General features: G+C 45.7%; 2 protein-coding genes across 4 annotated transcripts in view; one reads left to right on the forward strand and one right to left on the reverse strand.

Moving 5' to 3' along the window:
* Positions 1-2435, forward strand: part of haus2 (HAUS augmin like complex subunit 2) — a 3635-nt gene extending 1200 nt beyond the window's left edge. For all 3 annotated transcript variants that reach the window (XM_073483785.1, XM_073483784.1, XM_073483786.1), the window contains 6 exons: positions 219-305; positions 763-861; positions 968-1037; positions 1115-1247; positions 1427-1535; positions 2202-2435. In XM_073483785.1, coding sequence (XP_073339886.1) covers positions 219-305; positions 763-861; positions 968-1037; positions 1115-1247; positions 1427-1535; positions 2202-2318 — 615 coding nt within the window. In that variant the 3' untranslated portion in view covers positions 2319-2435. The remainder of the gene's footprint in view (positions 1-218; positions 306-762; positions 862-967; positions 1038-1114; positions 1248-1426; positions 1536-2201) is intronic.
* A 5401-nt stretch (positions 2436-7836) lies between these two features.
* The window catches only part of mdga2a (MAM domain containing glycosylphosphatidylinositol anchor 2a), a 52853-nt gene continuing 35689 nt past the window's right edge, over positions 7837-25000 (reverse strand). Inside the window, exons 11-19 of the mRNA XM_073483047.1 lie at positions 21946-22218; positions 17829-17977; positions 16091-16268; positions 14332-14352; positions 13867-14022; positions 10045-10221; positions 9836-9966; positions 9392-9491; positions 7837-9299 (exon numbers count right to left, since the gene is read on the reverse strand). Coding sequence (XP_073339148.1) covers positions 9211-9299; positions 9392-9491; positions 9836-9966; positions 10045-10221; positions 13867-14022; positions 14332-14352; positions 16091-16268; positions 17829-17977; positions 21946-22218 — 1274 coding nt within the window. The 3' untranslated portion in view covers positions 7837-9210. The remainder of the gene's footprint in view (positions 9300-9391; positions 9492-9835; positions 9967-10044; positions 10222-13866; positions 14023-14331; positions 14353-16090; positions 16269-17828; positions 17978-21945; positions 22219-25000) is intronic.

Below are 25000 nucleotides of genomic sequence, written 5' to 3' on the forward strand. Positions count from 1 at the left end.
AGTAAAAGTACTTATACTACACAGTACACAGTACTCTGTTACAAGTAAAAGTCCTGCATTTAAAATGTTCAAGTAAAGTCAAAAGTTAAATCAGGAAAATGTATTTAAATATTTTAGGTAGTATAATTGTCTCCTTACCAGACGATGTTCACAGGAAAGACTCACTGGACTCCAGTTGTCTCAGAGTTGAGCTGCAGTTTTGTGTCCGTGTGTTTCAGATGCTTCAGTGGGATCTGTCTCCGCTCACGGTGACTCCAGCTGCCAGCCTGGTGTCCAGATGTGTCTCCAGAGGAGCTCTGTCTCAGGTCAGAGGTCGTCTGCAGGCTGACTGGAGCTGATGTGTGGACATCTGTTAGACACGTTTAATAAGACGGGTTCACTTCACACCAACTCATGATTTTACAAATATTCCTTCATTTATTCCTTCACTCATCAGAAACTTCAGCTCATCAGTAAAGTGACACGTCACAGTCATGTTCAACATAACAAAGAGATGTTTTTAACACAAAGACAGAAAGAAGTTCATGCAGAACATTTGCTGAATTCACAAGAAGGAACGAATAAGTCAGAATCAGTCAGAGACAGAGTTTCACACAGTTTATAAAGTGTCTCCAACTCAACAACTCACTAAACTGACACATTTGTTAAGGGAGTCTGGTGACTTTCTCCTAGAAGCAGCCTGTTGGTTACTGTTTATTGTATTTGTCGGAACCATTTCACAAAGTTTATGTTTCAAAATGTTCTACCTTTACCTGTCCTCAGGAGGACATAGACTCCGCCTCCTCCAGACTGAGCCCCGCCTTCTCCTCGCACCTGCACAAGGCTGAAGAGCGAATCAGAACACAGAGACAGCTGGACAAGGTACGCTCTGTTGTGATGTCACTTCCTGTTTATCTGAGAGCCTGGAAATGAAATAATGAACATATTCTGGATTCAGATTAAAATATGTATCGTGTGTTTGTTGCAGCTGCAGCTTCAGACGGAGCTGCTGAAGATGGAGAAGGAGAGCGCTGACGTCACACACACCTTCTACCTCAGTGAGTGTTTTATTAGATTAATAAACTAAAATATTCTGGTTTTCTTCTATTCGGTGACGTCACTTCCTGTCCTGCAGCTCGGAGGTTCCAGATGTTGCAGATGTTCTGTGATCACCTGCAGGATCTCCTGAAGGATCAGAACAGTCTGAGGCAGAGGCTGATGAAACCTCTGGGCCGAACCAACCTGCCTGTTCAGGCTCACCTGCACAGGTAACACCTGTGAGACAGACTTCCTGTCAGTAAAACCTCTGCTTGCTGACCTGTGATCTGTGTGTTAAACTGATGACATCGCAGGTTTGAACAGAACTTTGTTCTTCGGGGACTAAAAGAGGTTTTTTTTTAGTGGAGTTTGGTTGAAACTGACTGATGGATGCTGTTTGCTGGTTCAGGTTCGTGGTGGACGTGATGAAGATGCTGCTGGACTTTATAGAGACTCTGGAGGAGAACATGACGTCGATCCGCTGCAGCGACACCGCCAGAGACCAGCTGACTCAGCTGGTGAGTCACATGACCTCACCGTCACCAACACGCGTCGCAGACTAACGACCGTACGGAGGCTCGTTACTCCGGAAACAAACAGAAAAATCTAAATGTTAACTTTATTTTAGTACTTCCATTTTCTGCTACTTTATACTTCAACTCAACTACATTTATCTGATTACTTTAGTTACTAGTTACTTTACAGATTACATTTTTAAATTGATTGATTTTCTCATCAGTGATCAGCTGACTCACAGTTTATACATGTTAATATACGATCAGTTACTTTACTGATACTTTGATACTTAACTACATTTAACATCAATTTACATTCAGCAGACGCTTTTGTCCAAAGCGACTTACAATAAGTACATTTGTCACAAGACAACATGTCACCGTTGATAAAGTAGAAAAGATAGAAACAATATTCAGAGCAAAGTAGCTGCTATTTAACAAGGATACGTTTCATAAGTGCTGTGATGTGAGTGCTGAAGGCAGGAACACACAAGTGCATATGATGGGGGGGGGGAGTTTACTCGAGTACTCTTCATATGAGTGACTCTCACTTGTAGAGAAATCGGACCCATTGTTCAGTTTCTTTGTTAATGTGAACTTGTTTTTCGTGTCAATAAAGCTTTGGATTGAATTTTCCTCTCTCTCTCTCTCTCTCTCTCTCTGTATCAGAACACCTCTCTCGCCCAGTTACTGTCCCACGTAGCGGACGTGGAGGGATTGTCCAATCAGGTTCTCCGGTGGAAGGACGTCCGCAGCAGCAGCATGTTGAGTGACGGGTCTGCCTGATGACCTTCGACCTTCATCCTGCTGGATCGACATTATTATTATTATAAATATTGTTATTATTATTATCATGTCAAATATTAAGTTGTGTTTTTGTAATAAAATCTAATTTTGAAAGAATTTTGTGACTTCCTGTCCCTCGTGTGTTGTCAGATTATAAATCACATGATTTTGTATTATTACCTCATTAAGGGTTTGAATTGAGTTTGAATTTCTTCTTTAAAACTACGCAGCGCCCCTTTAAAGGATTGTTTCATGTTTGTGTTGTCGTCATTTGTTTTTCTTGTATTAATTTACAAGTTGACACAGCTGGATGTTTAAAAATGGAGCTGGAGGAGATTTTAGTTTGTCATGAAGCTCCAGGCTCAAACTGTGATTCTCCCCCCAACAACTCAACAACTCACTAAATTGCTGATTTTTCTAATGGAGTCTGGTGACTTTCTCCTAGAAGCAGCCTGTTGGTTACTGTTTATTGTTTTTGTAAAATTTGACATGTCTGAAATAAAATGTTGTCTTCTGTCAGGAACTGAGTCGGAACCATTTGACAAAGTTTAAGTTTGAAAATGTTCCACCTTTACCTGTCCCCGCCCCCTGTAGGAGGAGGGGCCACGTGTTAAAGGCTCATTGCATAAAATCCCCAGCATGCCCTGTGAGCCTTCAGCAGGCAGACAAAAGTCCTAATGGTTCAGAACCGGGTCAGATTGGGTCCTTATGTGGTGTTGAAGCTGCAGCCTCCCCGAGCTGTGAAGGCTGTTCTGCTCTGTGTCTATATGTCCAGTCAGAGGCAGTTTGCTGACATCCAGGACGCGCAAATTCGTGAAGCGTTCCTCATTTTGTCTGAGACAACTGGGACATGTGGGACAACTGAGACATGTGGGACAGCTGAGACATGTGGGACAACTGAGACATGTGGGACAGCTGAGATATGTGGGACAGCTGAGACATGTGGGACAGCTGAGACATGTGGGACAACTGGGACATGTGGGACAGCTGAGAAATGTGGGACAGCTGAGACATGTGGGACAACTGGGACATGTGGGACAGCGGAGACATGTGGGACAACTGGGACGTGTGGGACATGGGTCATCTGGTGTAATTCACCGCTGCGCCAGCAGAGGGCGCTGCTGCACCGCGTCAGACTCTGTTCATCCACTTTAAACGTCTTTAAATGTGGAAAACTGTAATAAAACCGGTTTTAGTCCGAACCTGTAGAACTTTACTGGACTCCAGTGTGGATTTCAGTCAACCAGCCATTATCAACCAAGTTTTTAATGGTTTAACCGTGAAGTTAAGGATGATAAAGAAGTTCGCGCTGGTTGTTCCTCAGCAGAACTCTTCACGTCCTCTGAACGTTCAGGCTCAGAACACAAGCAGCAGTCTGCAGTGTGAAGCGGATCAGCACCAGAGACGTCCTGACTTCTGTTGCAGGGCTAATAAATGAACTTCTGTAAGTTAGCTAGTGAGCTAGCCGCTAACAGGCTAGCATCTATATTCTGTATTTTCTGTGTTCTGTCAGAAGAGGAGCTGCTCATCTTCTGACACGTCGACTTCTTCAGATGGAGAACATGTGACAACCATCACTGTGCCGGGCTGTTCTGAACCAGGCCCGGAGAAATCCTCCTCCTCAGGGCTTTAACAAACCCACTTACATCCACTCCAGACCGCCGACTCTGATCTGCTTCACACACCGCGGCGCTGCAACTGAAACTCAATGGCGGGATGATGGATGGCGGGATGATGGATGGCGGGATGATGGATGGCGCCATTAGCTGCTGGCTCCAGTAAATGAAGGCCGCTGATCAACACGCGAGCGGCGCCGCTGATCTGAGAGCGTCGGAGACGTTTGTTAGCTGGCAGGGAAGTGTCGGTGCTGATGAATGGTCCGGTTCTGAGGAGACTATCAGTCATATTTCCAGTGTTAGCTTAATGGACCCGCACAAATCATCCTCAGCAGCAGCAGATACCTGAGGGTCCAGGACCAGGACCAGGACCAGGACCAGGACCAGGACCAGGAGGGGGGCATCTCCTAAAACTCTTCAGACACAACAGAGTTGACATGCAGAAAACAAAGAGGAGCAGGCCTGTAGGTCAGCGTCAGAACCAGCGTCAGAACCAGCAGTGGCAGAAAAAGTTGTTTTATTTTGAGTTTATTTCCTGGAAAATGATTTAAACATGTTGATGAGTCATCCTGCACTCGGGTGTGATGCTGCCATGGATGTATCAAAACAGTGGGTACTAGCATGCTAACGTTAGCTTTGTCAGTCTGTGCAGTTCTAACAGAACCGGTTTGTTGGGTTCGACCTGTTGTAACGTCTCTCCGCCTTGTTAACTCTGACCGAGCCTGAACCGAGCCTGAACTGAGCCTGAACTGAGCCTGAACCGAGCCTGAAGCGAGCCTGAACTGAGCCTGAACCGAGTCTGAACTGAGCCTGAACTGAGCCTGAGCTGAGCCTGAAGCGAGCTGCTGCTGCCGGCTGCTAACGTCACAGATCAGATTAAAGCCTGAACTGACTGACGGCGGCCTCCATCTTTATTTTACAACGATCACAAAGTGTCCAACAGACACGTCACACTGAATTTTGAGGAAGTGTCTAAAAATTAATTTTGTTTTGTGCCGTCAGTCGTCTCAGGACTCCACATTTATAAAACACCAGTTCTCCACTCGGCTCTTCATCATCTGGAGTTTCAATCCAGACGGTGAAAGTTTGTCTCGTTAGAAGAAGAAGAAGAAGAAGAAGAAGAGTCACATCCTGCTGCTTCTGACTGAAGACGAGTCGTCACACAAATATCAGTTCATAACTTTGTTTCCTCACAATAAAAAACCATCGTGTGTCTGAAGGTTTCATGTTTCACCTCTGATGAGACAAACATTCACACATAAAGACAAAACCATTCACTGTTACTTTGGAGTGTATTTATTCATTTATAATAATAATAATAATAATAATAATAATAATGCAGTGTAACCTTCAGTCAGTCCAACTGATCTGAGAATGTATTGCAGAGAATAATCACAGTTATAAAAATATCTGTCTTCCTCGTCCACAGTCTGTTGGTGGCTTCTTTAAAACGTATTTTATTGCCCCGCCCCCAAAAAATCCAGATATAAACAACACAGAGCTGCAGCGCCGGAGACGACGGGGACGAGTTCTTCCACTGCAGATCTGACGACAGGCGCTAAAGTTTGACTCGGGCGAGACGGACGCTGAGGCCTCCTGCTGTCGCTCATCAGCTGCGTTAGAAAACACTAATCCTCCAGAAACATCTTCGTTATAAAACCAACTGCTGCTCGAATCTTTTCTTCCTCTTTTTATTACCGATGATATGAGATCTTATTTATTTATAACTCATCCGTCTTTGTGTCACTGAGCTCTGGTGGGATTCATAAAGTCGTCTGAGGCTGAAAAGTTTGTTTCATTATTTAAAACGATGTCGGAGACGTGCTGCGACAAACTCCACCTTTCCAAAATGTTTCTGAGTCGACTCAGCCTGAAGTTTATTCTCTCTAACTTCTGTGACTAACTGTGACGTCACAGCGGCTCTGAGAGGTTTTCATATTTACAATATTAATGAGCTAATAATACAAACTGTGTCCATCAGTGAATAAACCAGCTGCTCTCAGAGGAAAATAAGGTCCAGAACACTGTTTGAAGATAGAAAGGTGGCAGGGTCCGCCACATATAAACAAAGTAAAGCTCCTTTAAGGTCAGTTTGTTTCTTCAGTCATGAAAACAAAGAGAGTTTGATTGTTTAGTTTGATGACAATCTTTCTCTTCTCACTATAAAACTACAGAATGCTCCTTTAATCACTGAACCCTTTGTGTCTTTAACAAAGTAAAAAGATATTCTGACAACGACCCAATCCACGGCCATCTTTGTTTCGACCTAAAGTTATAGAAGCACATTTACACCAAGATGAGAGACTGAATGATTAAATTATGATTAGTTAGATTTTGTCAAACAGCTGCTGCTAATGCTCTCTGAAGCTAACCAGCTAACACTCGCTAACGTGACTCCCAGCAGAGCTGCAGCAAAACTCTCATCGTCAGCTGCAGTGGAAAAACCCTCGGGGGGGGGGGGGGGGGGGGGGGGAGAGAGAGAGAGGGGGAGAGAGGAGAGGAGGAGAGAGGAGAGTCGCCACATGGAGGCAGAAAAGGAAAAGCATTAAAAGAACTGATGTTTATGGACTGGACCCTCGTCACAGTGGCTGAGATGGAGATCAGGTTACCAGCGGCGTGCAGAGAAACATCCTCAGTCATGTGATCAGAGCTGTGTTATCTGACCTTCAGTCCTTCAGGTCCATTTAAATTCAATAATCAAACCCTGAAAATGATCCACGTTTCCCTCCGACACTCAGAACCCTCCGACACTCAGAACCCTCCGACGCTCAGAACCCTCCGACGCTCTGAACCCGAGGACGCTCTGAACCCGAGGACGCTCTGAACCCGAGGACGCTCTGAACCCGAGGACGCTCTGAATGCTTCAGTCTTTGTGTTTCATGGTGTCGTCGTTTTCCTCGTCACAGATGTTTTAAGTCCACGTGAATCAAAATGGCAGTCGTGAAGTTTTTCTGCAGCAAAATGTTTCTGAGCTCATTTCTGACAGAAAACATGAAACTTTGAAATCAGAGTTATGTGACAGAAGTTCATTATGAGGACTTTCTGGCCACATTATGAGATTCTATATTAACCTGAATGTACGAGTTAGTGATGTAGAATCGAGACTTTAAAAGTCAAAACTAATTGAGGAAGTTAAGAAATGAGGAGTCAGAATAATAAGACGTTTCATTCCAAACTTTAAAGCCATGTTCTTCTTTTCTGGGCAGAAATGAGCCTCAACATGAAACATGACCCCGACTCAGGTGTGTTCAGGTGTGTTCAGGTGTGTTCAGGTGTGTTCAGGTGTGTTCAGGTGTGTTCAGGTGTGTTCAGCTGTGGTCAGCTGTAGTCAGCTGTGGTCAGGTGTGTTCAGGTGTGTTCAGGTGTGGTCAGGTGTGGTCAGGTGTTTTCAGGTGTGTTCAGGTGTGTTCAGGTGTTTTCAGGTGTGGTCAGCTGTGGTCAGGTGTGTTCAGGTGTGTTCAGGTGTGGTCAGGTGTGGTCAGGTGTGTTCAGGTGTGGTCAGGTGTGGTCAGGTGTGTTCAGGTGTGGTCAGGTGTGGTCAGGTGTTTTCAGGTGTGTTCAGGTGTGTTCAGGTGTTTTCAGGTGTGGTCAGCTGTGGTCAGGTGTGTTCAGGTGTGTTCAGGTGTGGTCAGGTGTGGTCAGGTGTGTTCAGGTGTGGTCAGGTGTGTTCAGGTGTGGTCAGGTGTTTTCAGGTGTGTTCAGGTGTGGTCAGCTGTAGTCAGGTGTGTTCAGGTGTGGTCAGCTGTAGTCAGGTGTGGTCAGGTGTGTTCAGGTGTGGTCAGGTGTGTTCAGGTGTGGTCAGGTGTGTTCAGGTGTGTTCAGGTGTCTTCAGGTGTGGTCAGGTGTGTTCAGGTGTGTTCAGGTGTGTTCAGGTGTCTTCAGGTGTGGTCAGGTGTGTTCAGGTGTCGGCTGACTGTTTGTCTTTTTGTGCTTATTAAAATGAGTTTTGTTGTCAGTAGAAATGTTTCTGCTCTCGACTCGAACGATAAAAACAAAACATGACCGCAGGATTTTCTCGTCTTTTTGGATCAAAACAAAACAAAGTAACAAAAAGCTGAACTGAAGCTCCCACCCTGTTAGAACAATAAAACAAAAGCACCCCCGTCTTTATAATATCATAGGAACAATAGAAGATTTGATTTTACATAATACATTATCCTCCCTTTTCAAAAGCTCTGGCTGTTTCTGTAGTTTAAGGTAACCGATGGTCTCAGGTAGCGTCAACGTCTCTGCGTCCTTCTGAAAACTCTTTTTTTGAAATACTAAAATAGTTCTGAGAGACCAAATGCTCGAATCCCATTGGCTTAGGCTGAAAATGTCCAACAGGAAGTCTTTTATTTTGAAATATCCACTCACAGGTCCTCAGAATTATGATTGCTTGTTGTTCTTTTAATTGATAAATAAATCAAAGAGCTTCCTGTCTGTATCCAGAGTCTACTTCCTGTCCATCCAACATGGCTTCCTTTTTCCCAGAATCCTCTTGTGATCATAAAAAAGAAGAACTCTGTAAGAAACTGATTCTCTGCATAATCAGACCAGAAGATGTTTCTGTTCATTGGTTGTTTCGTCCGTGATGATGTCACACCCGTTGTCTTTTTGTTTTGTTTCCGTGACGACGGCGGTCCTCGGCGCGGCGATCTCTTCCTCTGTGAGTCTGAAGGCACTTGATGTCATGGCAGAGGGTGAACTCTCCTCAGACAGACAGACAGACAGACGTCAAAATAAGATCTAAAAGTATTTTTTAAAAACTCTGTCGGTCCGCCCGCTGTAAAAAGTTACCTTCCCCCCCAAAACAGAGAGACTGCCGTTTGTCCGTCCAGCTCGATGTACAGTACTGTTGATCTGTGGAGGAGGCGGGGGGGCGGGGAGGGGTCATGACGGGTGATGGAGGTCAGGGAAGGTGACATTCACGCTTTTCTCTCTTCTCGTTTCTCACTGAGGCGCCCGTTTTGTGCTTGATGGCGCCGAGCTGAAACCAAAAGGTCAAAAAGTTTCACTGGAGAGACGTGATGAGAAACAGCTGCTTCCAAACGCCACAACAAAACTCAGTGACGCCGCACGCTACAGAGACGACCCCGCCCACCTGAAGGAAGCGCTACGCTGTCCTCTCATCACCGCCTCTCTGTCGTCTTCTGACCGTTTGTGTCAGCCATCTTGGCAGGAAGTAGTTCTGACCGTATCTTTGGTAGTTGGGGCGGGGGGAGATGGATAAGATGGAGGAGAAGGGGGAGGGGCCAAAAGAGTCAAAGGTCGTGGCGTCCTGTAGGGAGGGGGGGTCACCTCTGCTGGCCAATCAGAGCCAGACTCAGAGTGACGCACAGCTGCCATATATGTGGTGATGAGGGCGGGGCGAGTGACCTTAGATCTGTGTGGGAAACGAGAGAGAGAGAGGACGTGACGATGAGTTAAACAATATATTTTCTCTTAAACTCAAACGTGTTGGTGAAGACGACTCACTGTTGGGAGGAGGATCTTTACATTCGCCCTCCTCAATGGTGACATCATCGATGGCGATATCTCCCTCGATACCAGCGCCTCGGACTCCCTCCATCACCATCTGCAGAGAGAACGCCAGGGGAGTGTGTGTTTTGTGTTACAGCAGGTGTGTTTTGTGTTACAGCAGGTGTGTTTTGTGTTGAAGCAGGTGTGTTTTGTGTTACAGCAGGTGTGTTTTGTGTTACAGCAGGTGTGTTTTGTGTTGAAGCAGGTGTGTTTTGTGTTACAGCAGGTGTGTTTTGTGTTGAAGCAGGTGTGTTTTGTGTTGAAGCAGGTGTGTTTTGTGTTGAAGCAGGTGTGTTTTGTGTTACAGCAGGTGTGTTTTGTGTTGAAGCAGGTGTGTTTTGTGTTACAGCAGGTGTGTTTTGTGTTGAAGCAGGTGTGTTTTGGGGGTGTGGTCTGTACCTGGAAGGCTGCGGTTGGGTGGATGTTGACCTTGGCTTGTCGCCAGCGGTCTCCTTGGTTACCGGTCAGACTCCAGACCGAGGTGTCCGTCACCGTCGGACCTTTCTGACGCAGATACACGTTCAGAGCTCCTGCAGACACAAAGCAGCAGCTCAGACATTCAGTATCATCATTATTACACCTGCAGCTGAGGCCTGCAGCAGTCTTACCTATGTGTTTCCCGTACATGTGGTAGTAGAAGGCGAAGCAGTAGGTGGGGTTGTTGGTGACGGAGGAGGACGAGGACGAGGAGGAGCTCTTGGAGTTCATGTTGAAGGTGGGAGACAGCAGCCGGGCCTTGTCTCTGTCCAGCCTCGGCCTCGACGTCTCGATGTACATGTAGAAACCTGCGAGAACATCAGTATTAACAGAACCTCTTGGTCGGGGTAATGAGCTCCAATTCAGCTGAAATGTTCCTCATTGAACTGTCTTCCTGTAACGCTGCCTTGCTCTGCTGACCTGCACAGATTAGCCCACGAGGCAGAAACAGTAAAAACTAACGTCTCAGTCAGAGTAACAAACAAATCCTCCTCCGGCTCATTCAGAGCAAAAACAATCCTCACAAATTGAATTGTACATGAAAACACACACACACACACACACACACACACACACACACACACCCCGAGGCTGACTTTAATGAGATTCTACTTCAGAGTGAAACGAGCTGCACAAGAAGAAGAACAGGATGAATTTCCAGGAGGAAACAATGAAGACAACAAACATCAGCTGAACGTAAGTGGAGTTTTTTAAATCTTAGTTTAGAGATTAAACAGGGTTATAAACTGTATATTAACGCACTTCAACGTGGATGTGAGAGGACAGAAGGACAGTTTGACACACAGTCATGAAGTAACCAGCCATGTTTTCAGTTTGTGTGTCTGTGTGTGTCATCATGGCTAAATGTGGTCCTTTGGAAGTGGAATTACCACCGAGGCCAAACTGACTGTTGTGCCAGGTGTTAATATGTTTCTGCAGCGACGAGACTTCAGGTGTGAAGTAAAAAGAGCCGACCAACCAACTGACCACCAACCAACTGACCACCGACCAACCGACCACCAACCAACTGACCACCAACCAACTGACCACCGACCAACCGACCACCAACCAACTGACCACCAACCAACTGACCACCGACCAACTGACCACCAACCAACTGACCACCAACCAACTGACCACCAACCAACTGACCACCGACCAACTGACCACCGACCAACTGACCACCGACCAACCATCCAGTCAGTCGAAGTCACGCTGACAGATTCGAGGTCGTTACATTTTGACTGTGATTTTCAGCTTTATTTTGTGTCTCACTTCATCCAAACATCCATTTTGTTTGGTTTCCTTCTCGGCATAAATAAATTGGCCTCTGTAGAAGTGTTGTTAGATTCGTCCTGTGGTTGTGTTGAATATCAGGAGCTGTTGTTCTCCTCACAGCAGGAAGGAAAGCAGCTGGGAGGTTTTTACTTTAGTTTTCTTTGTATTTGTGATGTTTTAAAGATGTACGTCCTCTTCAGGACTTTCAGATTCCTCTTGTACTTTCTGTAAGTCTCTCTCTCTCTGTCTCTCTACCTCAGGGCGGGGTCTGATGGCCAGGTGTTGACAGCCAATCACATTTGATTATTTAGCCTCTTCCTGCCTGGAGGAGCTGCAGCAGCCGACAGGTTGTGACTCAGTCTGTGGCTGCAGCCGGAGACACCGACTCACCACAAGTCTGACTCAGCCCGTGAAAACTGTTGGTATGAAGTCTGCTGCTGGGCGCCACGTCTCCACATCCCCGTCTGCAGGAAACAACGAGGACGACCTCTGAGAACGTTACCTACATACTGAGACGTAAAGTTACTTATCCACCATCCAAACAGTCTATTGTTAGTAACAGAAGCCTGCAGATCTGACAGGACTTCATGTCTTTGTCTGGATCCAAACTGTCCTGAATCTCATTAAATTACCGTCTTTGTTCGTCTTCCTCCGACACTTTTCTTCCTTCATCACTGCTCGTCATCTGTTTCAAAATGGTGGCTGCAGAAGATCTTTGCTCTTTGTTTCCGTCACCTGACATCCAGTTTAAAACAATCGGAGCTGTCAGACTGAAATCTGTGACGCTCGTGTTTAAAAGTAAATTAACAAACAAAACTCTCAACTCTGAACTGTCAGTCTTCTCTGCTCTGGGACAGATGCTAAAGTTATCTTTATCTAACTAAAGGCACATTGGACAGTTTGACAGGTCGGCTTACGACGCCCACTAACAGATCCAGAGTCAGCGCTGACAGCGCAAAGATAATTCAGTCGGACGTCTCTTCTCTCTAATCAGACTGTGAAAGTCAGCCTGACACTCACTTGATCATCAGTGTGTATTTGTGACATGCTGCTGTTTCCTGATAACGTCCCTCTGTCTGTACGGGACGGACAAATGCCAGACTCCATTGGAAAATGTGCCAATTTAGCAGAGAGTCTTGAGATGATGAGGTTCCCCTCTGGTGTCTTTCTGTCTCCTCACTTCTCTGATGCTTCTGATTGATTTTGTGTTTAGAACATGTTATTTAACTGTTAGCAAGTTGATTAAAAGCTTTATGTGCTTGAACTTTATTTCGCAATAAAACAGGTAAAAATAAAATTATTTCCACTGTAACATTTAGTCACAGTTAGAGTCACATGTTCGCTCTCAGACGGCAGAAATTTAATAAAGTGTTTTAATTTATTCTGCCTGAACTTTGTTAGTTGTTGTTGAGTAAGCTAATGTCTGTTAGCAAGTCTGTTATGACTCTGACCTTCAGCTGAGTAGTTTTGTCCTTCAGTTTATGACCTAGTTGATTGTTTCTGGATGGTAGAACAACAAACAGGCTCGGTAGTTACAGGTGTACCTGTTAATGTGGCCACTGAGTGCAGCAGCTCTGACTGTCAGCAGACACATGGACTGAAGATGAGCAGCTGGAGTTTTATCTGTCCTGAGTCGTGTCCAACAGCATCGTGCAATAAGGTTAATAAGGCAACCTGAACGTTTCCTTCAGGGGGTGAAAACACAACGCTGCTGCAGCTCATCAGCTCAGACGACTGAAGACACTCAGATTATAAATCAATACTCTGATCAGCTCGGATCGATCGGGAGTTTTAAACTGAGCTCAACATGAATGTGCTGATGATCGTGTGATGTGACAGAAAGCTGAAGAACAGGAAAGTGTTTTTGATCAGATCAAAAATGTAATATTGTACATAAAAGAAAAATATGAGTTGATTATTACACGAAGCTTAATTTACATGAAATGAAGCAGCGTCTGGTTAAACTTTCAAATATTCATGTTTGTATTTAATTTATTAAGTTTTAATCTTTAAGTTTGTCGTGTTCACGTCTAACTGGATGTTTCAGTGAAATCAGTTTTCTCTGCATCTCATTTATGATTCATGTGTTCAGACACGTTTCTTCTTCACAGCAGAAAACAAAGTATTGAATCCGGAGCAGAACAAAACTGCCGTGTGTCCGTCACTCTGCTCTCATTCAGTCAGCGAGGACTCGACTCCTCGGGCGGCTTCGCTGCAGCTTTCTGTTCTCAGACTCGTATCGTGGTCGGAGTGGGCGTCGCCCGTCCTCGCGCCACGAGTCCGGCTCGATGAGTAACGTTTAGTGTCAGTTTAGATCCTCAGCTGCACAAACACATACAACCAAATACAAACTAAATGTCAAAGGAAACAGAGGAGCTGAAGGACATCTGTTACTGACGTGTTCTGACTTTAAAGACCTGTGATTTCTTCTCTTCTTTCTCTTCTTATATTTCTTCTTTAAAGTCTGAACACGTCAAACATCAAACGATCCTCGAGTTCATAAAGTCAAAGTCCCGAAAACAAAACCGACCGAGTGTCTCCTGAACTCCTGAACCAGCCTCACCGTGCAGACGATCAGACGACGCGACAGAAGAAGAAATACAACAGGAAGGAGATTCAAAGAGAGAGTGTGTGTGTGTGTGTGTGTGTGTGTGTGTGTGTGTGTGTGTGTGTACCCTGCTTGGAGCCGGTGTGGTCCGAGCTCGGCCCGGTGTTGGGGGTGTATTTGGTGTCTCGTGTGGCGGCGCTGTGACGCGTCCAGTCGAACTCGTCTGATTTGTCCTGAGAGAACAAACACATCGCCTCGTCCTCGAAACCACACTGGAACTCCCCTGAACACACACACACACACACACACACACACACACACAGAATACATCTTTAAACATTTTCAAAGTCTCACTTTTCATGTAACTTTCTTTCATTCAGAACCTCCTTTGAGAATCTGCTGTTTTAACCTGAACAACAGTTTAAGAGGAGTCGACTGCATCAAATCCAGTCACTCCAGTACTGCACAGTGTTCAGGTACTTTTACTTTACTTGATATTCTTGATACTTCTACTACTTTTTTTAAATTAAAAAAATGATTGTGTTGTGAAGAGTGTCAGTGTGGACAGGTGGACAGGTGGACAGGTACTTACTGAGATGTGGGTTGACAGGAGCTGTGAAGGGACAAAAGACCAGAACTCTGTTAGATTACTGAGAAACAGCTGTGAGACAACATCAGAACTTTTACATTTCTGATGAGCTGCTCTGTTCTGGAGCGTCCCGACCAATCAGCTGAGTCCAAACTGAACCTCATCAAGCAACATTCAGTTCAGAGTCAGAGACCTGCTGCGACTGTCACAGCTCCAAAATCACATCTGAACCTTTTATTAAACTTATTCAGCAGAGAGAGAACAACCTGCAGCTGGACAACTTAACGCTTCACTCAACCGATCGGATCAAATGTAAAGAAGAAGAAGAAACAACATGGATGCCTGCTTGGAGGAGGTCTCCTCTGTCCACGTGACCCAGTGGCTCTGAGCTCTTTGTGGGTTTTAGTCCAGCAGGTCCGTTTCACTCAGATCATCCGTCTCTTACACGAATGTTACACAGACGAGCTGGACTTCACTACAGTTATAAAACTGTTCAGTGTCTGGAGACTGAGCCATGCAGCGAGTCCAGTCCAGTCCAGTCCAGTCCAGTCCAGTCCAGTTTAATCCAGTCCAGTCCAGTCCAGTCCAGTCCAGTCCAGTCCAGTCCAGTCCAGTCCAGTCCAGAACAACAGATCACAAAGCGTCGAGAGGACGAGGACGGAGTGATTTGACGTATTTCAGGTTTAACAGGAGGTTCTGCAGGTTACAGGCGACTTTTCATTACGTTTTAGAGCTTTTTGTCTGAACTGAGCCAGATAACGATAATAATTCATTTCCTGACATTCTGATGTTTGTTAGCTGCTCAGAACTCACAGTGATTCTGGACGTGATGAACTTCCTGTTTTCAGGTATTTAATGAACGTGCTCATCAGCCTTTAATCTCACAGTGCTGATGAATCTCTGCACGTATAAATAATCCTTCAGGATGTTTAGTCCAGTTCTTCCTCAGTTCAGCTCAGAACAAACATCTGTCCTGATGTTTGTTGGGCCGTGACCCGCTGTGACCCGTTTGCGACCGAGCCGAGGCGTTCACCCGACGAGACGCGTCGGCTTCCTGTCTGAACCCTCGCTGTGTTTGCTGCGGGGAGTTAATGCGCCGATCAGGAGGCGAGGCGTTCACTGACAGTCTGTCAAAACCCGACATCACAGAGCAGACGGGTTCATGTTCTTGTTCTGGTGCTGGTTGGTGTTTTCTGTGTTTGTGTCGTCGCCTCCCGCTGTGAGTTTCCTCTGCGTCTGTTTCTCTGTTTGTCATCCTGATTTCACTTCTGTTCTCGTCTCGTTTGGATTTTTTTCTCTGCAGTTGTGATTTTTTTTTAGATTCCCGCCAGGATTTGTGTGACAGCTCAACAGTTTGTGTTTCTTTTGTTCTCTTGTTTTCACAGTTTTTTTGTTGTTTCATATAAATAAAGAGAAGCAGAAGAGACACAAACATGTTCAGGGTGTTTCAGTCTCATCACTGCTGGATGAGCTCAGGTAGAAATTATTACTTCACACACTGTAAACTCAAATATTAACTGGTGCTGCAGAGTGAACCAGGCCTTTAATAGAGACACAGTTTTATTTACTGTTTTCTGTGTTTCATATGTTATTAAAAGTCTTCACTGTTTTATTATCTGCTCCAGTGTGAAGAGACCTGGATGAGTTTCTTTCTGGTTTTCATAAAATCAAACAAAGAAGCAGCAAAGTCGAAGTGATGTCAGTCACAGAGATCGTACCGCTGAGTGAGCTAACACTTTATCCATGACTTTTGAAGACATACCGCTGTACGTGATGATGCGTTCAGTGGCGTCGCCCTCTCCGTAGCGTGTGATGGGGGTGAGGCGGACCAGGTAGGACTCAGGTTTGATGAGTTCAGTCAGGTTGTAGGTCAACAGCTCCCCCTTCTGGATGTTTCCTTCCATGGGAATCTCCTGCTCCCACCAGCGGGACTGACCCATCTGAAACACGCAAAAAACTCATTTTTCTGACTGAAAAAGACAAATAATGATCCTCAGCTGGTCTCCGTGTCCGGCCCAGAGCAGGTCCAGAGCTGTTGTTGAACCATTTGGAGTACAGACGTGGTTTTGGGCTCTTTTGAAACAGATCAGCTGTAACTGACCCTGTTAACTGGAAAGCACAACAGGTGCACATCATATAGTCTGACATGTTTGCTGAGATTAACAGGAGCAACAACTATTATAGTTCTTTATTTCCTTATTAACACAAACTTTGTGCAGATAAGAGACAGAAACAAGAGCTGAGGTGGAAAAACAGCCAATAAAACTACATAAACTTGCATAATTTCCAAGTTTAGGGCTTTAAAAAACTGATATAAACTATATATTACTGGATTTGAAATCTTATTGACTACACGATGCGTCAATCATCAGGACGCTGGCGTGCGATTGGCTCAGGAGGGAGGAGAAAGAAGAGAGAGCGGGTTACTTGTCTACACGATCACTCGTTGGCTGTTGTAGGCTCTAGGTCGGGTATAGAAGCTCGTAGCTGCTCGAAGAGGTCAGAAGTTTGTACCTGATAGTTGTCAGCTTGTTGGTGTGTTTACTGCGCCGTGCTGATGAGGTGTTACCTTGAAATGGTTTACATGAATAGAGTCGGGAGAATCTGAGCTTTCTAATGATGGTCACACTCACATTGAAGCAGCCGGACGGACGCTCAGTTTTTTGCCTATATTTATGGTGATAGTGAAGCTAACAGCTGACCGGAGACACGCAAGTGCTGCTGTTTTCAGGCGTGTGTGAGCGGACCAATCAGAGGAGGGGGTCTTAAAGAGACAGCAGCTGTTCGATGAGTGAAAATGAGGATAAAATGTCTCCTCTAAGAATCACAGTGTTGGACGAGCTCAGCTGACAGTTGGAGGAAGACCTCGAGGTGTTTGTGAAGCGTCCTGCTACCAGAACATAATAAAACACATCCACAGAAGAGATGAGAGGGTCAACTACATCCTGTTATCTTATACTCCAATAAACACCTCCTCCTCCTCCTCCTCCTCCTCCTCCTCCTGTAAACTTCCTCCAGTCTCTCTGGATCATCGTCGTCTTTTTCTTCTTATCATTTTCTGTCCCATCAGCACTTCCTCCTCTCTCTCTCTCTCTCTGCAGCACACTGCTGTGTATGAATGAAAAGACAGGCGAGTTGCCATGGCAACAAGCCCTCCTCCTCCTCCTCCTCCTCCTCCTCCTCCTCCTCCTCCTGTAAAGATGATGCTGCAGGAGCCTCAGGTACAGAGATCATCCTCCTGCTCACTGTAACATCATATTTGACCCATTTATGTCTTTATTTAAAGGTTTCTTCAAAATAAAACAGGAAATAACTGAAGCACGAACTCAAACCACGACAGCTGCATGATTAAAAAGGCTCACTGTAGTTTTTATCAAACAAGCAGGAGGAAGTAGTGACTTTGTTGGGGACTATTTTCGGCGGTGGATGGATCCACATTTGGTGCTCTGAGTGTTTGTGGCAGCAGGACGATGTGTAAAGATCTATCAGGCTGTTCTGACCTGTCTGATCCCGAGTCTGTAGGCCAGGATCCGGTCCACGGCGTTGGGCTCCATCTGAGTCCACTGCAGCTTGAAGCTGTAGACTCGAGGTCGGTTCTGCCACAGAGCGCTGTAGGTGTCGTAGTAAAACTCCGGAGCGTACGCCTTCCCTGAGGAGGAGACACAGAGAGGACGTTTCAGTCGGGACACCAAGTTAACGTTTTCATCATTCACTGCAGTTAAACAAGGTGGACCCAAACACAGGAACAGGCAGGCGGGCAACACAAGGCTGAAGAGTCCAAGTGCAGAAATACAAAACAGCAAAATGTGACAACAAACCAGAAGAAACCCGACAAATCAGGAACCAGGAGGAGGAGGAGGAGGAGGAAGAAGAAGAAGAGGAAGAGGAGGAGGAAGAGGAGGAGGAGGAACGTGAACGAGAGTGGGAAAATGAAAGTGTGGTCAGAAACAGAAGACGAGTCAGAGTGTTAATCTCACAGGCAGCAGGATTATAAAGCTCAACTTAATATGACAGTAAACAGTGAGTGTGTGTGTGTGTGTGTGTGTGTGTGTGTGTGTGTGTGTGTGTGTGTGACAGCATGTTTATATGTCCGTCAGCTCACACACACACACACACACACACACTGTGTCAGTGTCACTGTGTGTGTGTGTGTGTGTGTGTTCCTGCTGATGTGCAGGTTGGAGGATTAAACCACTGAAGAAGAAGAATTCACCTGATTGGTCGAAGCCTCCAACATGGTCGACCTGATAACACAGAGCTGAGTCCTGATTGGCTGACTCAGCTGTATAAACACACACAGCCACTCAGTCATTCGTTCACTTCATCTCAGCAGTTTGACAAAATGATCTGAGCTCAACGTCAGCGGACAGTGTCCAGGTCAGCACTCAGGTCACGTGATGTCACACGTGATGTCACACGTGATGTCACACGTGATGTCACACGTGATGTCACACGTGATGTCACACGTAATGTCACACGGTGGAGTCAGTTGGGATTCAGATCATTTAAAGACGTGAGAAAACAACGAGGAGGACGATGAGAGGTGCTAAAGCTCCGTAAACATCAGAGATTACTGGACCAAAGCTGCGATGTAAGACTGCCGTGTTTCCACCAGCAAGTTCAATCAATCAATCAATCAATCAATCAATCAATCAATCAATCAATCAATCAATCTTTATTAGTTCACAACAAAACTCATCTCATGACACTTTCCAAACTGAGCAGCTCTAAACCAAACTCCTGATTCATTTATTTACAGAGACACAACATTTCCCTCCTGAGCAGCACAAACTGCCTTTAACAGTCAGAAACCTCGAGCAGAACCGGACCACTATGAAGCGGCATCACAGGAAACGTTGTGTTTTCAGCAGCAGGAACTAAACACGACTCCTGAACCAGCTGACAGTGAACACATGAAACAGTGAAACTCAGCAGATGTTTGAAACAAACAGGACGAGAGAAACTAAAGAGACGTCCTGAGAGCTGAACACGACTGTAACAACCTTTCTCTCAGGTTTCCTGCTCAGACGTGAGTTGGACTTTACTTGGAGCGGACGTCGAAAAGACATCTAAAAAACTAAAGAAAGTCCAAGTCAAGTTAAAAGTCAAAGTCAAGTCTTGTCCGGGACAAATCAAGTCCAGACTGATCTCGAGTCTGGACCGAAGGGAGCAGCTGTGAAAGAAAACTGGGTCGGAGTTAAAACATCACAGAATTTTTTTGTAAAACAGCCCAAACCAACAGAACCGACGCACCGGAGCTCCTGTGAACTGCAGCGGACTGTTGACTCTGTTGGACGGAGCTGAGAGGCTTTCCTCCAACAACACAGACAGTGTGACGAAGAGGAGGCCCAGAAGAGGAAGGAAACGTCAGAGTGAATCAGAGAGAGAAGAGACTCGTCCACTCAGTGAGAACCGACTCAGCTCTGATCCAAAGTCGGACTGATGGGAACATGAATAATTCAGACGTGAAGGTGAATCTCTGAGACTCACACAAAGAAACTGTAGTTTCCTTGTTTCAGTCCAGTGAAGGTGACGAGCAGTCACACCAGTTTCACTTGTGTCACTTTTATTCTGAAGATCTGCTGCGCTCTCATTGGCTGCTACGGGATGAGTGAGAGTTAAAATGCCGCCGGCGTGTCCACACCTGATTACCAACACAAACTTCACCTCAGCAGTGACAAGCCGACATAATCGCCATCATTTTCCATCAGCTCTCCATCCTGAGCTTACAACTTCCGTCTTTAACTGCTTTCTGCTGCCGCCGGCAGAACGCGCCGCTGCTCGGCGGCCGGACGCGATAAGAGGCTTAACGCCGCCGCCGGGTTTACAGGAAGAGTCTCGCAGCGCTGACAGAGCGTCTCTGCAGGGGAGCTTTCATCAGCCGCCACTTCCTGTGTGACGACCGGCGTTCACAGTCTGAGAGGCGGCGACGAATCCACATTTACATTAAAGATCAAAAACAGCCGTTGATACACACCGACACACCGACCCACGGACCCACGGACCCACCGATGCACCGACGCACCGACACACCGACGCACCGACGCCAGCTGCTGTTTCCTCCGATACGATTCTGATATCACACGTCTGAGTACTGATTAAACACCGGCTCTGCTTCAGAGGCTCTGTGGAGATGAGTGACGTCACAATTCTATTCTATACAAAAAAACTGAAAACATTTAAGTTTGTTCCCAAATGATCATTATTCTATTATAATATGATATATTATTGTTTCAATATGCTATTTAAAATGTTGACCATATGGACTTAGTGTGGTGTTACTGTTAAAATACCAACTCACCTAAAATCCAGAACTTTTCCTGGTTCATGTTGTGGATTTATCGAGAAAGTTCATGTGAAAAACAGACTGAACAGATCAACACAGAACAAATATCATAATATCTACAGAGAAACAAAACCACCGAGCGTTACGCTGAAGAGTCGGTGGACAGACGGGACGACCGTCACTGTGTCTGCTTCTGTCACTTCGCTTTGTGGGACATTTTCTCTTTTATTAGAGTCAACGATGAAAACGGTCATCTCGAACATCGCAGCTCGTCACAGCGTCTCGCTCTCTGATGTCACTGTCACCTGCTCAGCACCAACATGTGACCAGAACCCAACGTCACACCTCTGAACATGAGATGTGGACCGAGGTGGAAGTGAAAGCTGAAGATGAGGCTGTGGACGACATGCAGCTGTGTGATGTGCGAGCTGAGGCAGCAGGTGCTGATCAGGACGTGTTCAAGTGTTTGTTGTCACTTCACAGCCGAAGCTTTCCTGAAGCTCGTCACATATTAACGACGCTTCAAACCCCCCGAGGACTCGATGAGTCTCTGCTCGAGTGTGTCAGCACGCCGGAGTTAAAGACGAGATTAACTCTAATTAATCATCGTGTCCTCGTCCTCCACGTAAACATCTGAAGATTTCCCATCAGACCTCAGGCCTGTTCACACAACACGACAACAGCTGCAGCAGACTGGGATCCAACTGGGGAACTGGGAGGCTGTTTGACAAGTCCGAGTCAGGTCTCAACTAACTCGAGACACGTTTTAATCGTGTTTCAAGCAGGTTGAGAATAGTCCAGGTTGAGTCTCGTCTGGGACTCGAGTATTTCTAGTTGTCTTGGCGTCTAAAATCAATCGAGACAAGTCAAATTATGTTTCAAGTCATTTGAGAAATGTTCTAGTCAAATCTAGTCATCTCAAGTTATTATAAACAAGTCCATGTCAAACCGTCTCTGAGATATGTAGAAATCAAGTCCAAATCCTGTCTGAAGTCATTTCAGACAAGTCCAAGTCAGACTTTAAACTTGTCCAAGTCAGTTGTCCAAGTTAAGCTTCTAGTCATTTACTTATCAAGTAATCATCGACAAGTCAAAATGATCTCATCTCATGTCATCGTAGACCAATCGTCCAAATTCAGTCTCAAGTCATTGGAGACAAGACTTAATCATGTCTCAAGTGAGTTGAGACAAGTCCAGGTCAAATCTAGTCATCTCACATAAACAGAGACCAGAAGTGTTTAACTGTCAGCGGGACAGCAAGAATCGATCCAGTCCAATCTGCTCACACCTTCAACTCAACATCCCATCATGCCCCAGTCAGGTAGACTCACCTGTGACCAGGAAGGTGCAGCGCCCTGCCCCGGCCTCGTTGGTGATGTCACAGGTGTACTCGCCGTAGCCCTCTCGGTTCAGAGCTCTGACCAGGTAGTTGGTGTCGTCGCGCTGGTCGCTGAACTGTCCGACGGTGAGGAGGCGGGACCCCAGCTTCCACTCGTACCTCAGGAGGCGGGCGGGGTGAGCTCGCAGCAGGCGGCAGGTGAGGCTGAACGCCCGGCCGAGAGCCTGACGGATCTCAGTGTACACCGGCTCCACGACGGGAGGGACTGTTACACAGACGGACAGGAAAGACAACAAGGAAAAGATTAAAACAACTGTCAAACACATCAGAGAGCCTCAGTGAAGAGACGAGGTGAGAAGTTCACATCACTCGTAGGGAACGTGGTCATCGTGTCAGTTGATTCCTTCAGCTCTCATGTGTCTGTGACGACGTGTGGAACGCAGTCTGGATCAATCATTGCTTTATTATCGGTCTTCTGAAACTCTCAGTTCATCACCGTCCACTCGTCCTGCTCTCTCCCGTCTCTGAAACAACCTTCAGCCTCTTCAGAGTCAGAATAGTTACAGTCAGACGGGCTTTAACCTCGGCGCTGCGGCGCTCTGCTCAAGGGCACAGAGGCAGAGTCTGATGTCCTCCAGCAGAACTGAACTCAGACACGTTACAGGTGTCACCTCACAGATTAACGTCCTGCTGTCAAACACCAGTGAACAGACGACCGTCCTCTGTCCTCCTCAGTGAACGCCGCCTGGCTCCAGGGACCAGGGGTATTTCAGTATTTCCCCACCTCAGTGTTGATTCATTTTATATATTTCATTTGTTTCTTTGCTGATAAAACATGTGAAGGCTCGACTTCCTCATCCTCTCAGCAGCACGTCAGAGGCGACAGTGACTCACTATCGCCTCTCGAGGCCAAGACGACTTATTACAAGAAGAGACGAAGTATCACATTTATTAATTAACTGATTTTCATCAGATAAAAACAGTGATTGTGACGATCAGCTGACTCACAGTTTATACATACATGTATGGATCAGTTACTTTACTGATACTTTGATACTTCAGTACTTTTAACATCAGATACTTTTACTCGAGTACTCTTCATATGTTTGACTTTCACTGTGGCCACAGTTTCAACTGCATCTTTACTTTTACTCTGAGACGAACTCGTCTGCTGAAACTGATGTTCACTTTCTCACCACGAGAAAAACACACACACGCACATGCACGCACACACACACACACACACACGCACACACACATGCACGCACACACATGCACGCACACACACGCACACACACATGCACACACACACATGCACACACACACACACACAACACATACACACGCACACACACACACACACATGCACACACACACACACACTCACACACATGCACGCACACACACACACAGGTTACAGAGTTAAAGGTCTCGGTTGGTCTCGACCCTCCAGGACTGTTTCCAGAACCGTCCTCCTGCGGGGGATTCAGTCCAGGAACATCTAAAGGTCAGCTGGACGCCTCTGCTCCACGCCGACCTTCAGCCGAGCTCTCTGATTGGACCAAAAAAAGACTTCTGACCTTGCTGTTTAATTCCCATAATGCACTGCTGAGGCTGGTGTTGCAGCTCGTTAATGAGAGTTTCTCTTCAGTTTTTGTCCTGAAGATCTGAAGACAGCAGCAGCTGCTTCTACATGATGATTCATTCAGTCCTTTGTTTCCTTTCCTTTCCTTTCCTTTCCTTTCCTTTCCTTCAGCGTTGACAGATTTGGACAGATTGTCACAGCAGATAGATTCGACCAATCACTGCAGCCGATACTTTACGAGTTGTAAGTCAGAGTGAGAACAGTGTGTAACTAAAGTGGCCTGTAAAGACGGACTAGTGAGCAGACGAGTCTCCGTGTTCGCTGTGAGGACATTTAATGTCCCCGACAACCTCTGTAGTCTCATTTAGACACTTGTTAGCAACCGCTAACCGTTTTTAACACATGAAGAGCTTTATAATTAAACTGTGGACATTTCATGATGAGTTTATATGTTCAGCCTGTAACACACCTTATTTCACACATTTAACTGGAAACACATCAACACACTCTCAGACTTTGAGACGAGGGGACAGGACGTGCTAACATGCTAACATGCTAACTGATGTCAGGGTTTAGGACTACAGACTCATCACTGTACTGAGTAATAAGTCTGAGGACAGCTGGTCTACACAGTTTGGTAACTTCTGCTCAGAAGCGACTGTAACAGCTGACTTCAGTCTTACTGTTCGTCATGTCGCTGATGTTTCTGTAATCCAGGTTATAAAAGGACCTGGACAGGATTATATTCACAGCCACATCATCAGTTTCCTCTTTCTGTCTTCTGTCTTCTCACTACTTTAAAGTCAGCAGGTCTTTCTATATTATACACTCTGACAGTGTTTTGCTGTAATCCAAGTTATCAGCCATCTGTTTAACTTTTATTCTCCTGTCTGCTCATGTTGGTAACTTGTTGTCTGAGACTCCAGCGGAGGACGTTCGTCAGGGGGATTGTGGGGACGTCACCTCCTCACATCGCTGTCATCCCGTAATCCAGTAAAGAAACCAGCAGACTGTGAGGGATTATTGTCAAAGTAAAACCCTAAAAAAACCTCTAACAGCTCATTTGGAAGGAGCTCAGAAGCTTTCCTGTTGGCGCTTGATTAGCATATTTATGAGACTCAATTAACGGACAGTATCCCACAAACTGTGGAGAAATAAAATAAAGTTTGTTTTTATTGAACTAGTTTCCACTCGCTCCTCTCAGCTGAGCAGCTTCTCCGTCAGCAGCTTCGCTCCAGGATTTATCTTTGCTTTAAATACAGTCAACATTAAATCTATGTCGCGCGTGACTCGAATGTTGTTTCACTTATTTCAGAGTAATCCACCTGTAATCTGCTCTCACTGTAATCTGCTTTGTGTTGTTACACAGTGAAAACAGCAAACACAGTTCAGAAAAGAGATTTTTCTTTTTACAGCAGAAATAAAAAAATAAAAAGCTGCTGCACAGTTTTAAAATGATATG

Source organism: Pagrus major, chromosome 16 (genome assembly GCF_040436345.1).
Source record: "Pagrus major chromosome 16, Pma_NU_1.0".
Lineage (NCBI taxonomy): Eukaryota > Metazoa > Chordata > Actinopteri > Spariformes > Sparidae > Pagrus > Pagrus major.